The 11,106-nt window shown below is 52.8% G+C and overlaps 1 protein-coding gene across 2 annotated transcripts; it reads left to right on the forward strand.

Annotated features, from left to right (window-relative positions):
• Nucleotides 1–216: 216 nt before the first annotated feature.
• On the forward strand, nucleotides 217–10,128 carry ESAM (endothelial cell adhesion molecule). 2 transcript variants are annotated; one of them, XM_083878202.1, is made up of 7 exons: nucleotides 217–445; nucleotides 6,855–7,009; nucleotides 8,152–8,365; nucleotides 8,443–8,598; nucleotides 8,758–8,880; nucleotides 8,979–9,117; nucleotides 9,470–10,128. In XM_083878202.1, exons 2-7 carry the CDS (start codon nucleotides 6,980–6,982, stop codon nucleotides 9,819–9,821), a joined length of 1,014 nt encoding a protein of 337 aa, XP_083734328.1. In that variant the 5' UTR covers nucleotides 217–445; nucleotides 6,855–6,979; the 3' UTR covers nucleotides 9,822–10,128. The 2 variants fall into 2 exon arrangements, with proteins under 2 accessions (XP_083734328.1, XP_083734327.1); XM_083878201.1 differs by lacking the exon at nucleotides 217–445 and adding an exon at nucleotides 1,645–1,697.
• Nucleotides 10,129–11,106: the final 978 nt, after the last annotated feature.

Below are 11,106 nucleotides of genomic sequence, written 5' to 3' on the forward strand. Positions count from 1 at the left end.
GAGGGAGAGGGAGGGGGGTGGGGGAGGACGCATTTATGCCTTTTCAGCGTGTTCCTGGTCCAGCCCCGGCGTTATTCCGGGGGGTTTTATTTCCTGGAGCTCATCCATCGGTGACGTTGTGACATACGATGAATGTGTCGGTCCTAATAAAATCAAACAAACACGTAACAGAGGCTCCCACACGTCCTTCTCCTTCTCTGGGGGAGTTTGGGGAAGTGCTGAGCTCTTTTTCCTTGTGGACATTCCCATCAGGGCTTTGTCGTTGTTGAAGGAATCGCGTATTATTTTTGTGTGGGGGTTCCCAGAATCCGTGAAAGGAGTGAGGATCACTGCCCGTCTGGAATTTGGCATCACCTTTAGATCCCTGATGTGCTGGAGTGAGGAAGGGGAGCAGGACACCAGTGGGTCACCCACGACCCCTCCCTGCTCCCAGTCTGAGAACAAGGTGAGTTGCCCCAAGGAGCTGCAGAGCTGGGAGCACCAGATGCAGCAGAGGGTGAAAATGCTGTCAGGGAGAGGAGGGGTCCTGGTGGGATCAAGCCAGGTCGATCCCCCAAAGCCTCCCTGCTCCTGGGATCCTGCAGTCCCGAGGCCAGGCTGGATTTACAGGGGTGGCGAGGGCGAGAAGGGATTAATTCAGCCCCCACTGCCTCCTCCTCCTCCTCCAGCAGTGTCTAATCTCTGCTGGTGCTTCGAGGTCTGACCCTGCTCTGCTCGAGGACTGGGATAACCCTGGCTGAGCCGGGGAGGATCCACCCGGGGCTCCCAAAAAACAGGTACTCAAAATTCCCCTTTTTTTATATATATATAGTTTATTTTTCAGGATCTATGTGTTTATCTGTAGGGGCAGGGGGGCGTTGGACAAGGGTGAGGGATGCAGGACAGGATGTTCCACCCTGTTGGTGTGGGAGGGATGAGAATGGGGAGGGTTTGGGGTCCCTGTGCTCACCCTGGAGGGGGTGAAATCTGACACTGATTTCCACCCTTCACCCTAATATAAATAATATTATATTATTATTATATATAAGTAATATTATTTCCACCCTTCACCCTAATATAAGTAATAATAACCCATATAACTAATTAATAATTGCGTACCGTGATGGGGAGGCTGGAGAGGGGCTGGACCCCTGGAGGAGGGTCAGTGCTGGGGATGGGACACTCGGGGTGTGATGGGTTTGGGGACACCCATAGGGGGTGTGGTGGACTGGGGGACACCCATATGGGGTGTGGAGGGCTGGGGGACACCCATAGGGGGTGTGGAGGGTTTGGGGACACCAACTGGGGTGTGATGGACTGGGGGACACCCATATGGGGTGTGATGGACTGGGGGACACCCATAGGGGGTGTGATGGACTGGGGGACACCCATAGGGGGTGTGGAGGGTTTGGGGACACCCATAGGGGGTGTGATGGGTTTGGAGACTCCCATACGGGGTGTGGTGGGTTTGGGGACACCCATACGGGGTGTGGTGGGTTTGGGGACACCCATAGGGGGTGTGATGGGTTTGGAGACTCCCATACGGGGTGTGATGGGTTTGGAGACTCCCATAGGGGGTGTGATGGTCTCAGTCCCGCCCCCACCTGGCCGGTCCCGCCCCCGCTGCCCCCGGGCCCCCCCGGCACCTGCTGCGGCTCGGGCGGCTCCGGCCATGGGCGCGCTGCGGCGGGCGGCGCTGGCGCTGGCGGCGCTGCTGGGTGAGCCCCGCGGGACACGGGGGGCTCCGGGGGGCGCCGGGTACCGGGAGGGCACCCGGCGAGATGCGGGAGGATGGAGGGAGAGCGGGGAGAGCTCTGGGGATGCGGCGGGCGGGTCCGGCAAAGCGCGGGGGAAGCGCTCGGGATGGGGACGGACGCGCCGGGACCGGGGGAGTGAGAAAAGCGGGATAAAGCCGGCACGACCAGGGAGAGCTTTTGGGAAAACATCGGAGATACCGGGCAAGGGTGTGGGAACAGCCGGAGAGACCCAGCCAGAAAAACGGGAGCTCAACACCCCCAAGCAGGACCCTGGGGAGCTTTAGGGGGGCACCGGGTGGTGCCCTGTGGGGTACCAGGGGTCACACAGACACCTGTCTGTGCCCACAGCCCCCACATCAGCAGGCGGGTTGGTGGGGGGGAGGTGGGGAAAGGATCCACCCCACTCCCCTTTAGGAGTGCCCAGAGTGGAGAAAATCTGAGTCACCCCAGGAAATGCCATTTGTACCTTGGGGCTGCCAAACAGCTCCTTCCAGCTACCCCAACCCCAAAGCACCCCCAAACCCAAAGCACCCCCATATGGGGACACGCCAGAAACTCCATCCATAGTTCATTCTCCCTGCGTGACATTGGGCAGGAAAAAAAATCCATTTGTTTTTCCTTGTTTACTGGTGCTCCACAGCCATCCCAGCTGGTTTTGAGGTGAGGGGTCTCAACCTTTCTCTGTCCATGGGTTTTTCCCTTCTTCCACCCCTGAATTTCCCACCCTATTTGAGTTTTTTTGCAACTGCCACGGTTGCTCCAAAAGGAAAAACATCCTTTGGCGTTCCCAGCGAAGGAGAGGCCTTTGGAGAAAGGAAACGGCCCCAAAAACAATGGCAGCAGCATTTCCTTCCAGCAGAACACTGGGTGGGGGTCCTGGAGCCGCCACTTGTTCCTCCTTGAAGGTTTTCTTCCTTGATAAAAGTCAGTTAAAGCTGATGTGAGGCGTGGGGGGCACTCAGCCCTTAAATCCCACCAGGGACCTCCTTTGCCGCATCCTGATGGCGTTTTTTAAGTGGAATCTTGATGGATTCCCACCAAAAAAAAATCCCACTTGAGCCCTGGGATGTGACATCATGGGCACTGAGAGCTCAAAAAATGCAGCAAAAAGACCCTTTTGAACCCCAAATGTGTGTTTTGCCTTTAGTTCTGCTTCCAAGCAATCCTTCCTCATCCCGTGGGATCCTCATGGGGTTGTGATGGAGAGAAGCAAAATGAGGGATGTTTGTCATCCCTGTTCTCTTCCCAGTGCCTGTCCCATCCCATCCCCAATCCCTTCCTCAATCCCATTCCAATCTCATCCCCTGCCCATCCCATTCTCCATCCCATCTCCTCCTCTCTCTCTCTCTCCCACACCCAGGGGTGAAGCCCGTTTCCATCTATAGCCAAGTCACATATGATTATTGCATTATTTAATTTTTTTTCCCCAAATTTGGTCTCTCTGGAGGATACAGCACTTTCTGCCCCCCCCGCGCCATCCCCCGGCCCCGGGGTCGTGAGAAATGCCTCAGTGGATTTTCCCAAAGGACGCTGCTCCACAGCCCTGCATGTCCTATCTGCCCGTTTATAAATAGTCAAAGTTAAGGGAAGAAAAAGGAAAAAAAAAAAAAAAAAAATCCCAAAAATAATTTAGAAAAAAAAAAAAAAAAGAGAAGGCGACTGGCTGCGTCGCCGAGATGCTCCTTGACCTTTTTCCAAGCTTTTTCAAGGGTCCCTTTTTCCGGCCAGATTCCCGCTGTGTGTTTTAAATCCCAAAGCTTGATCTTTTGGGATTTAATTTGGGTCTGGGTTTCACATGACTCCAGCTTGATAATCCTATCAAGTGGGGTCATCAAACCCCAAGCGCCTCCGGGATTTAATTCCCCATACAGTTAATGGTTTAGAGACTCAAGGAGGGGACTGGAGGGGGAGTTTGCTTTTTTGGGGGGAGGTTCAGACTGTGCCACAACCAAGAAACAGCTTTTTTAGGGGCTGAAATGATGCAATTTTACAGGATAAGGTGATTGATATCAGCACAGGGATTAATGTTAAGATTGCACGGATTTAAAGGTGATTTTTTCCATAGGGAAAAAAAAATTCAAAGGAAATTTAAAGCAGCTTTTTATTATTTTTTTTGTCACGGGAAAATTTAAAGTATTTCGGAATGCTAAATTGTAAGATATTTATTCCATAGGGAAAAAAAAAAATGTAGCTATTTCTAAAGGTAAATTTAAATCTGTTCTGTTTTTCCATATGCAAAAAAAAATCCCAGCAGATGGGCTGGGGCGGGGGGAAAACACCCGGGCAGGTGTTTAGCTCAGGGCAGCTGGATAAAAATCCAGGTTTTGAGCCCAAAGAGCAGCTGGGAGGGGCTGAGGGCCCCAGGCCCCCCCGGATCTGTATGAGCACCGAGAGAGGCTTAATTTTTTCGATCTGGTTAAAGCATTAGAGGATTTGGAGCGTCGAGGTGGCCAAAGGCAGAGCTGTGCCAGGGGGTTCAGTCCCATGTCTGCAGCTCCAGACCCAGCTCCACCAGCATTTTCCAGGGTCTGGGATGAGGAAATTGGGTGAATTCTGCAAGAAAAAAGGGGATTTTGGGGAGTTGAGCAGCCCTTCAGGTGTGGATCCCTCTCCCTCTCCCCAATACACCAAAGGGGAGATGATGGAGCTGGGGATCTCCTGTTGCCACAGGAGTTTTGGGGATGACAGAGCAAAGCTGCAGCTCCAGAGCACAATTAACATAATTAAGGTGGTCATCATTAGGGTTCAGAGTTCACACACCCTGGTTTGCAGCGCCTGGGGCTGGTTTAATGCCTTGGGGTGCAAGGGGAAACCTCTGGTTGGTGCCAGAACATCTTTTCCCTCTCTGGAGCCTGGATTTCCCCAGGAATCCCCAGCACCTTTTTTTTGTGCCCAAAAAAATCATGCTGATGGAGGAGGTAGGATGAAAAACTTAATTTTTTCCAGCTGTTGGGGATGCACAGGGGTGTAGAAGCTGTGGAGTCATTTATCAATGCTATTGTATCATTATAATAATATTTTATTTTTATTATTATTATCACCATTATACTTATTATCACTCTTTTATTGCTATTATCGTTATAGTCACTGCTATAATTGGTATTATAAAGATTATAACTGATTATAAAGATTAATAAAAATTATTTTTATTAAATTACAATTATAATTATTCTACAAGGTCTGTTACCTGCTATCGCTAATATTTCTAATAGAAATTGCAATATGATTATTGAATATAATCTGTTTTCTTCTAGATTATCCCAGTTTAACACACTTTTATAATAATGGAGGATTTGGGCTGAAAACACCTGGATTTTCCCAGTTATTGGGAATGCAGGGAGGTTCAGGGGCTGTGCCATCTGCATAATTAATTAACTGTATAATTTTGATCACTATTATTAGAATTAATATTATCATCTGTATCATAATTATTATGAATATTTTCATTATTGTATTGGAATCATTGTTATAATTATTATATTCACTATTACCATTATTATTTTTATCAGTATTGATATCACTTTAATCATTATTATTCCCACTTTTATAATTATTATTCTCAATTAATTCATTACTCTCGTTATTCTGAGCACTATGATCACTCTCACATCCCCACTATTATCCCTATTCTTACAAAAATATACCTATATTTATAACTATTATAAATTATATGTTCTCAGTGATCTATTTTGCTCTGGAAATTCCAATTTAATGAGTCGCCATCCCCATATTTCTTTCCACTTTCTCTAAATTTAAGCCAATTATCTGTATAATTACATATAAATACACTATAATTACCATTCTTTTTCCATTGGATCTGATACCATGGCTTTGTGTAATTAATAAATAATATTATCAATGATTTGGGACCTGCTGGTGCCTCCAGCATCTCTCCCCCCTCAAACCCTCCAGGATTTAAAGGTTTATGTTCTTAGCCCGGGTGAGCTATTTTTACGCATCCTCACCAGACTGGGCCTTATTTCTCCCAGTTTTTCACCAGAGAAAGGAAATTTAATTATTTTATTTTTTTTTAATTCCTGAGAAGACTTATCAGCCGGAGCAGAGTTTCCTGCCTGGAGCTGGAAGGCTCCGTCCGGAAATGGCACCAAAGCCTTGCCAGGAGGGGGGATGAACGGATGCGGGGAGGAGGCTAAAAATACCCCCCAGCGCCTTGTTTTCCTCTTCCCACCCTGGAAAAATCCAATTAAAACCTCTGAGCTCTTAGGGAAAAGTGCGAGGTTATTGAAAGCTCCTGAAATCCTTCAAACCCAGGGGGTTTTTTTCCCCTCAAAGTGAGGATTTGGGATGAAGGGGTAGCATCATCCTTTCCCCTGCATCCCAACGTGCAGCATCCCTGGGGCAGTGGCAGGAGCAGGGCCAGGCGGGGTCAGGGATCGATGGGCGGGCGCAGGGATGGAGCCCTGGGATGCAGAGCCTCGGTGATGTTCCCCGAGGGAAAACAAACCCAGCCCAGCCTTGCCCGAGCTGATTAATTTTCTGGCTGAGCCTTGAGGGGAAAGCTGGGGAATGATCTTCCCCCAGGAGCTGAGCATCCCCCTCCGCTCTGTGGTACCCATTGCCTCCTCCCAGTGGGGCTTGGGGAGATGCTGGAGAGCAGGGGACACGGTGACAGGGGATATTTGGGGTCAAATGAGGTGGGGCACCAGAGGGAGCCACTCATGGATTATCCCAATTTAGTGCTGGCAGCAAAAAGGGGATGCTGGGGAAGGCTTGGGGAGGGCACATGGGGAAGCCCTAGAAATAAATCCCATGGGATGTGGTGCAGCATCACGGGGGGCTGGGAGAACCCCAGTACTGAGCTAAAGGGGTGTCTTGTCAGATCTGCCTCCTGGGAGGGAGGATTTAGGCCTTAGGAATTCCCAAGCTGAGTGTGGGGCGGAAGCTGGGATGGGAGGGAACAGCAACGTCCTGAATCCTCCGGAGCAGGCGGAAAGCCCTTCCTGTGGCAGGGAAGGAGGCAGAATGTTCTCCTGGCCCAGCTTCCTGCTGAAAACTTGGGATTGTTGTTTTTGTCTTGGGAATAGGGTTTTTTCTCACAATCAGTGAGGTTTTGTGGGGTTGAGTCATTTCTCGATTTCTTCCCTCTCCCATGGGCAGGTGTTTCCTTGGCTGTGCTGGAGGTGCACGTGGGGACGAGTTTGGTGTACTCTGTGGAGGGGCAGCAGGCGGTGCTGCCTGTCTGGTACACCAGCCATTCCCAGAACAAGCCCTACGTCACCTGGATGCTGAACAAGAATGCTGCTCACTCCCAGGTGAGAAGAGGGCAGGGGCTGCAGGATGGAGGGGGCCAGGCTGGAGGATCGGATGGGAGGACCATGGAGGTGCCCATGATGGGGGGAAGATTATGGTGGCAACCATGGGGTAGTGGCCACAGTGCCCGTGGTGAAAGGATGCCCATGATGGGGAGGTAGCCATGGTGGAGGGAAGCTCATGGTGCCCACCATGATGCTCATGATGGGATGAAGCTCATGGTGCCAGTGCAGGGAAGATGCCCACAATGGGTCAAAATGCCCATGAGTGGGGGAACCTTATGGTGGTTGACCATGGGTAAGTGTCTGGGGTAAGGACATGGTGCCCATGATGGGGAGATGCTCATGGTGGGGATGTGCCATGGGGAGATGTGTGTGGTTCCCACTGTGGGGGCATGCTTGTGGTGCCCATGGTGGAGAGTTGGCCCATGATGGGGTGAAGTTCATGGTGCCCACCGTGGGGAGGTGACCACAATGAGGGACATGCCCATGGTGCCCATGATGAGGACATGCCCATGGTGCCATCCCATGGGGAGCTGCTTGTAACATCCATGACAGGGGAAGCTCATGGTGGCCACCATGGTGGGTGCCCTGGATGGAGGAAGCTCATGGTGATGTGCAGATGCCCACGATGGGGTCATGCCCACAGTGCCTGCAGCAGGGAGGTGCTTGTGGTGCCCACAGCAGGGAGAGACACAAGATGGGGAGATGCCAATACAGGGAAGTGTTTGTCATGTCCACAGTGGGAAATGCTTTCAGTGGGGAGATGATGGTGGTCCTCATGATCAATACGTGCCCATGGTGGGGAGGTGCTCATAGTGCCCTTGAGGGGAGATGCCCACACTGGGGACATGCCCAGGGGGCCTGCAATAGCGAGGTGCTTGCCATGCTCACAATGGGGAGATACCCACTTGTGATACCCCTGATGGGGAGATGCTCATGATGGGACAGTTGCTCATGGTGCCCATGCCAGGGGTATCTGTGCCTGTGGTGGGGAGCAGTTCCCATGTCCAGGATGCTCAGGGGAGGTAAGGCAGGAGGGAGCTTATGCAGCAACCACTGCTCTATGAAATCTGGGATTTGGGGGGCTTTTCTCTCCAGCAACACCTTCCAGAAGTTAAAGCATGTCGTTTTTTCCTGTGCAGATCCTGGCATACCTGGGCGGGGTGGTGAAACAGGCAGAGACAGATCTGAGGCCCCGCATGGGGTTCCTGTACCCCATGCCCAACCACAACATCTCCATATTCATCAACTCCACCCGGGAGCAAGACTCGGGTCAGTACATGTGCTCCGTCAACGTGGTGGACGACTCCTTCACATCGGACAAGAACGTCGGCATCATCAACCTCACCGTCCTGGGTAAGGCTCTGCCAGTCACCCCTGGCTCCCCTGGACCTCCCCGTGGTGTCCCTCAGGACTAATGTCAGTGCCCACAGTGCCACCAGCCACCCCCACCTGCCAACTGCACGGCAACGCCGTCGTGGGGGCCAACGTCACCTTGAGCTGCTCCTCCAAGAAGGGGAAGCCCTCGCCCTTGTACCAGTGGCAGAGAGAACCTCCCACCCTGCAGGTCTTCTTTCCTCCTGCCCAGGGTAAGGTGGCCCCAGTGTGGGGCTGGGGAGTGGGGTGGGTGGGTGGGCTGGAATATCCTGAGGGATTCTTTGGTTTTGTCCCCTCAACCACTTCTTGCACGAGGAGGTGGAGGGTTTAGGAGTGGCTGTGAGGCAGCACCCCAAATTTCTCACCTGCAGACCGCACCAGGGGCACCCTCAAGCTGACCAACCTCTCCCTGGAAATGTCAGGGGTCTACGTCTGCAGGGCTGAAAACCAAGCAGGTTCTAAGAACTGCAGCATTGTCCTGGAGGTGCACTCAAGTGAGTAACGTGTCCACAGGGTTGAGGAGGGGGACACAGTCCCCATGAGGTCCCTGTGGGGATAAGGGACTAAGGGAATCTCTGTCTCTCTCTGGCAGCAAGCACCAAAGCAGTGATTGCTGGCGCCGTGCTGGGCTCCCTGGGTGCCCTTGCCACCATCATCTTCTTTGCCCAGAAGGTCGTCGGCTACAGGAGGAAAAAACGTGACAGCCAGGAGGAGGGAGCCAATGAGATCAAGTGAGGAGCTCTTCCTGTTGAAGGGGGTTCAAATCATCATTAGGTTTCAGGGTTAATGGGTGAGGAGAGTGTTTCTACCTCTGGCCTGTCATTTCTCAGGTTCAGAGTTAATAGTGGGGAAGAGTTCTTGATCTCTGGCCAGTCATCAATGTGCTCCAGAGGAAACAATCAGGAAGGTTTCCACCTCTGGCCAGTCGTGGTTTCAGAGTTAACAAGGGCATTTTCCACCTCTGTTCTCCCCTTTTGTGGATCCAGGCTGTTCGCACAACCTCACTGCTCAGGGAGAATATGCTGGGTCAGGGAATGAAAGGTTCCCAGAGCCAATCCCTCTGACACTCTCCCCTCTTGGCAGGGAAGACGCCGTGGCACCCAAAACCCCAACATGGGCGAGGAGACCAGCTTCAGACACCATGTCCAAAACCAGCACGCTGTCCTCCATCGCGGGCACCCGGCACACGTACGGAGCCAGAGCCCCCTCGGACACGGCCTCCATCCTCACCACCACGGGCAGCTACCGGGGACCCCCGCCCCGGGCAGGGGGGCGGCCCCCCAACCTCTCCCCCCCGGCCGTTAACGGGACCCCCCGGCGCCACCAGGACCCAGCCACAGCTCCCGTGGGGTCACTGCCCCCCTCCAGCCTGGCACGAGCAGGTGCCGTTCCCGTCATGGTGCCAGCACAGAGCCGAGCTGGCTCCTTGGTGTGAGCAGCCCCTCGCCCCAAAAAAACAGGGGTGCCCATAGCCAATCCCACTCCCTGTTTCCTGGGGTGGTTTTGTCCCTTTTTGGGGTTTCCTTTTTCTTTTTTAACAGATGCCTCGAGCAGCTGGACTCATCGTGGGCGTGTTTAATGGGTGCAGAGGCCTCTCTGGGTTTGGAGGGACTGAGTCTCCCCATAAATATCACCCCCCAAACCAGCCCCAGCCCTGCCTCAGGGGGGTCCCCTTCTTCTTATTTTTTTTTCTATATCTATATATCAGGTGAAACGAGGGATTTTTCATAAAAGAGCATTAAAAGGGGGGGGGGTGGGGTGATGGGGTCACACACACACACAGACACACTTTTTTTAGGGGTTTTCTGATTAAAAGCTGCTGCGCTGCCCAGCACCGGCGCTTTGGGTGAGTTTGTGCGGATTTCGGGGCAGGGAGGGATGTCCCACGACCTTCTGGGTGATGTCATAGGGCAGGGTGATGTCACAGCGCACCAGCCAAGGTCCTCAGGGTGAGGTGACATCACGATGTATGTGTTGTCACACCCCGTGACTGTGATGTCACACCCTGTGTCAGGAGGTATGATGTCATAATGAGTGTGTGACATCACAGCATCTCACTGATGCCTGTATGATGTCACACCTAGCAGTGACATCACACACAGTGGAATGATGTCACCTCAGCCTGTATGGTGTCACACCTGTATGGTGTCACACACACCTGTATGGTGTCACACACCCAGCAGTGACGTCACACACACCTGTATGGTGTCACACATGCAGCAGTGGTGTCACACACACCTGTATGGTGTCACACACCCAGCAGTGATGTCACACACACCTGTATGATGTCACACACTCAGCAGTGATGTCACACACACCTGTATGATGTCACACACTCAGCAGTGACGTCACACACACCTGTATGGTGTCACAGCAGCTGTCACTTGTCCAGTAGTGACATCACCACACATCTCCTGCCAGCACCTCACAAGTCATCTCCCACCCACCAGTGATGTCACACCACACCCTGTGCACCAGCGTGACGTCACTCCAGCTGTCACACGCTCGGCAGTGATGTCACACATGCCTGTATGACGTCACACGTACACACGGGAGATCACTGCTGGGCCCCGCCTGCCCCGCGCCCCCCCCACCCCTGCCCGCTGTGACCTCACCGCTCTGCCGGTGACATCAAAAGGCACCGAGGACAGGCCGGGGCTCTGGCAGGGGTGTTTATTGGGGCCGGGGGTGTCTGGGCTGGCTGGGGGCAGCCAGGGGCA

The sequence above is a fragment of the Zosterops lateralis genome (assembly GCF_965231275.1).
Source record: "Zosterops lateralis genome assembly, chromosome: 25".
Lineage (NCBI taxonomy): Eukaryota > Metazoa > Chordata > Aves > Passeriformes > Zosteropidae > Zosterops > Zosterops lateralis.

Bases quoted from the DNA above. Each gene is read 5' to 3' on its own strand.
- ESAM (XM_083878201.1), top strand. From the start codon at position 1,652: ATGGGCGCGCTGCGGCGGGCGGCGCTGGCGCTGGCGGCGCTGCTGG. The intron at 8,366-8,442 runs GTAAGGCTCTGC...CAGTGCCCACAG, and splicing joins CATCAACCTCACCGTCCTGG to TGCCACCAGCCACCCCCACC. The intron at 8,599-8,757 runs GTAAGGTGGCCC...TCTCACCTGCAG, and splicing joins CTTCTTTCCTCCTGCCCAGG to ACCGCACCAGGGGCACCCTC.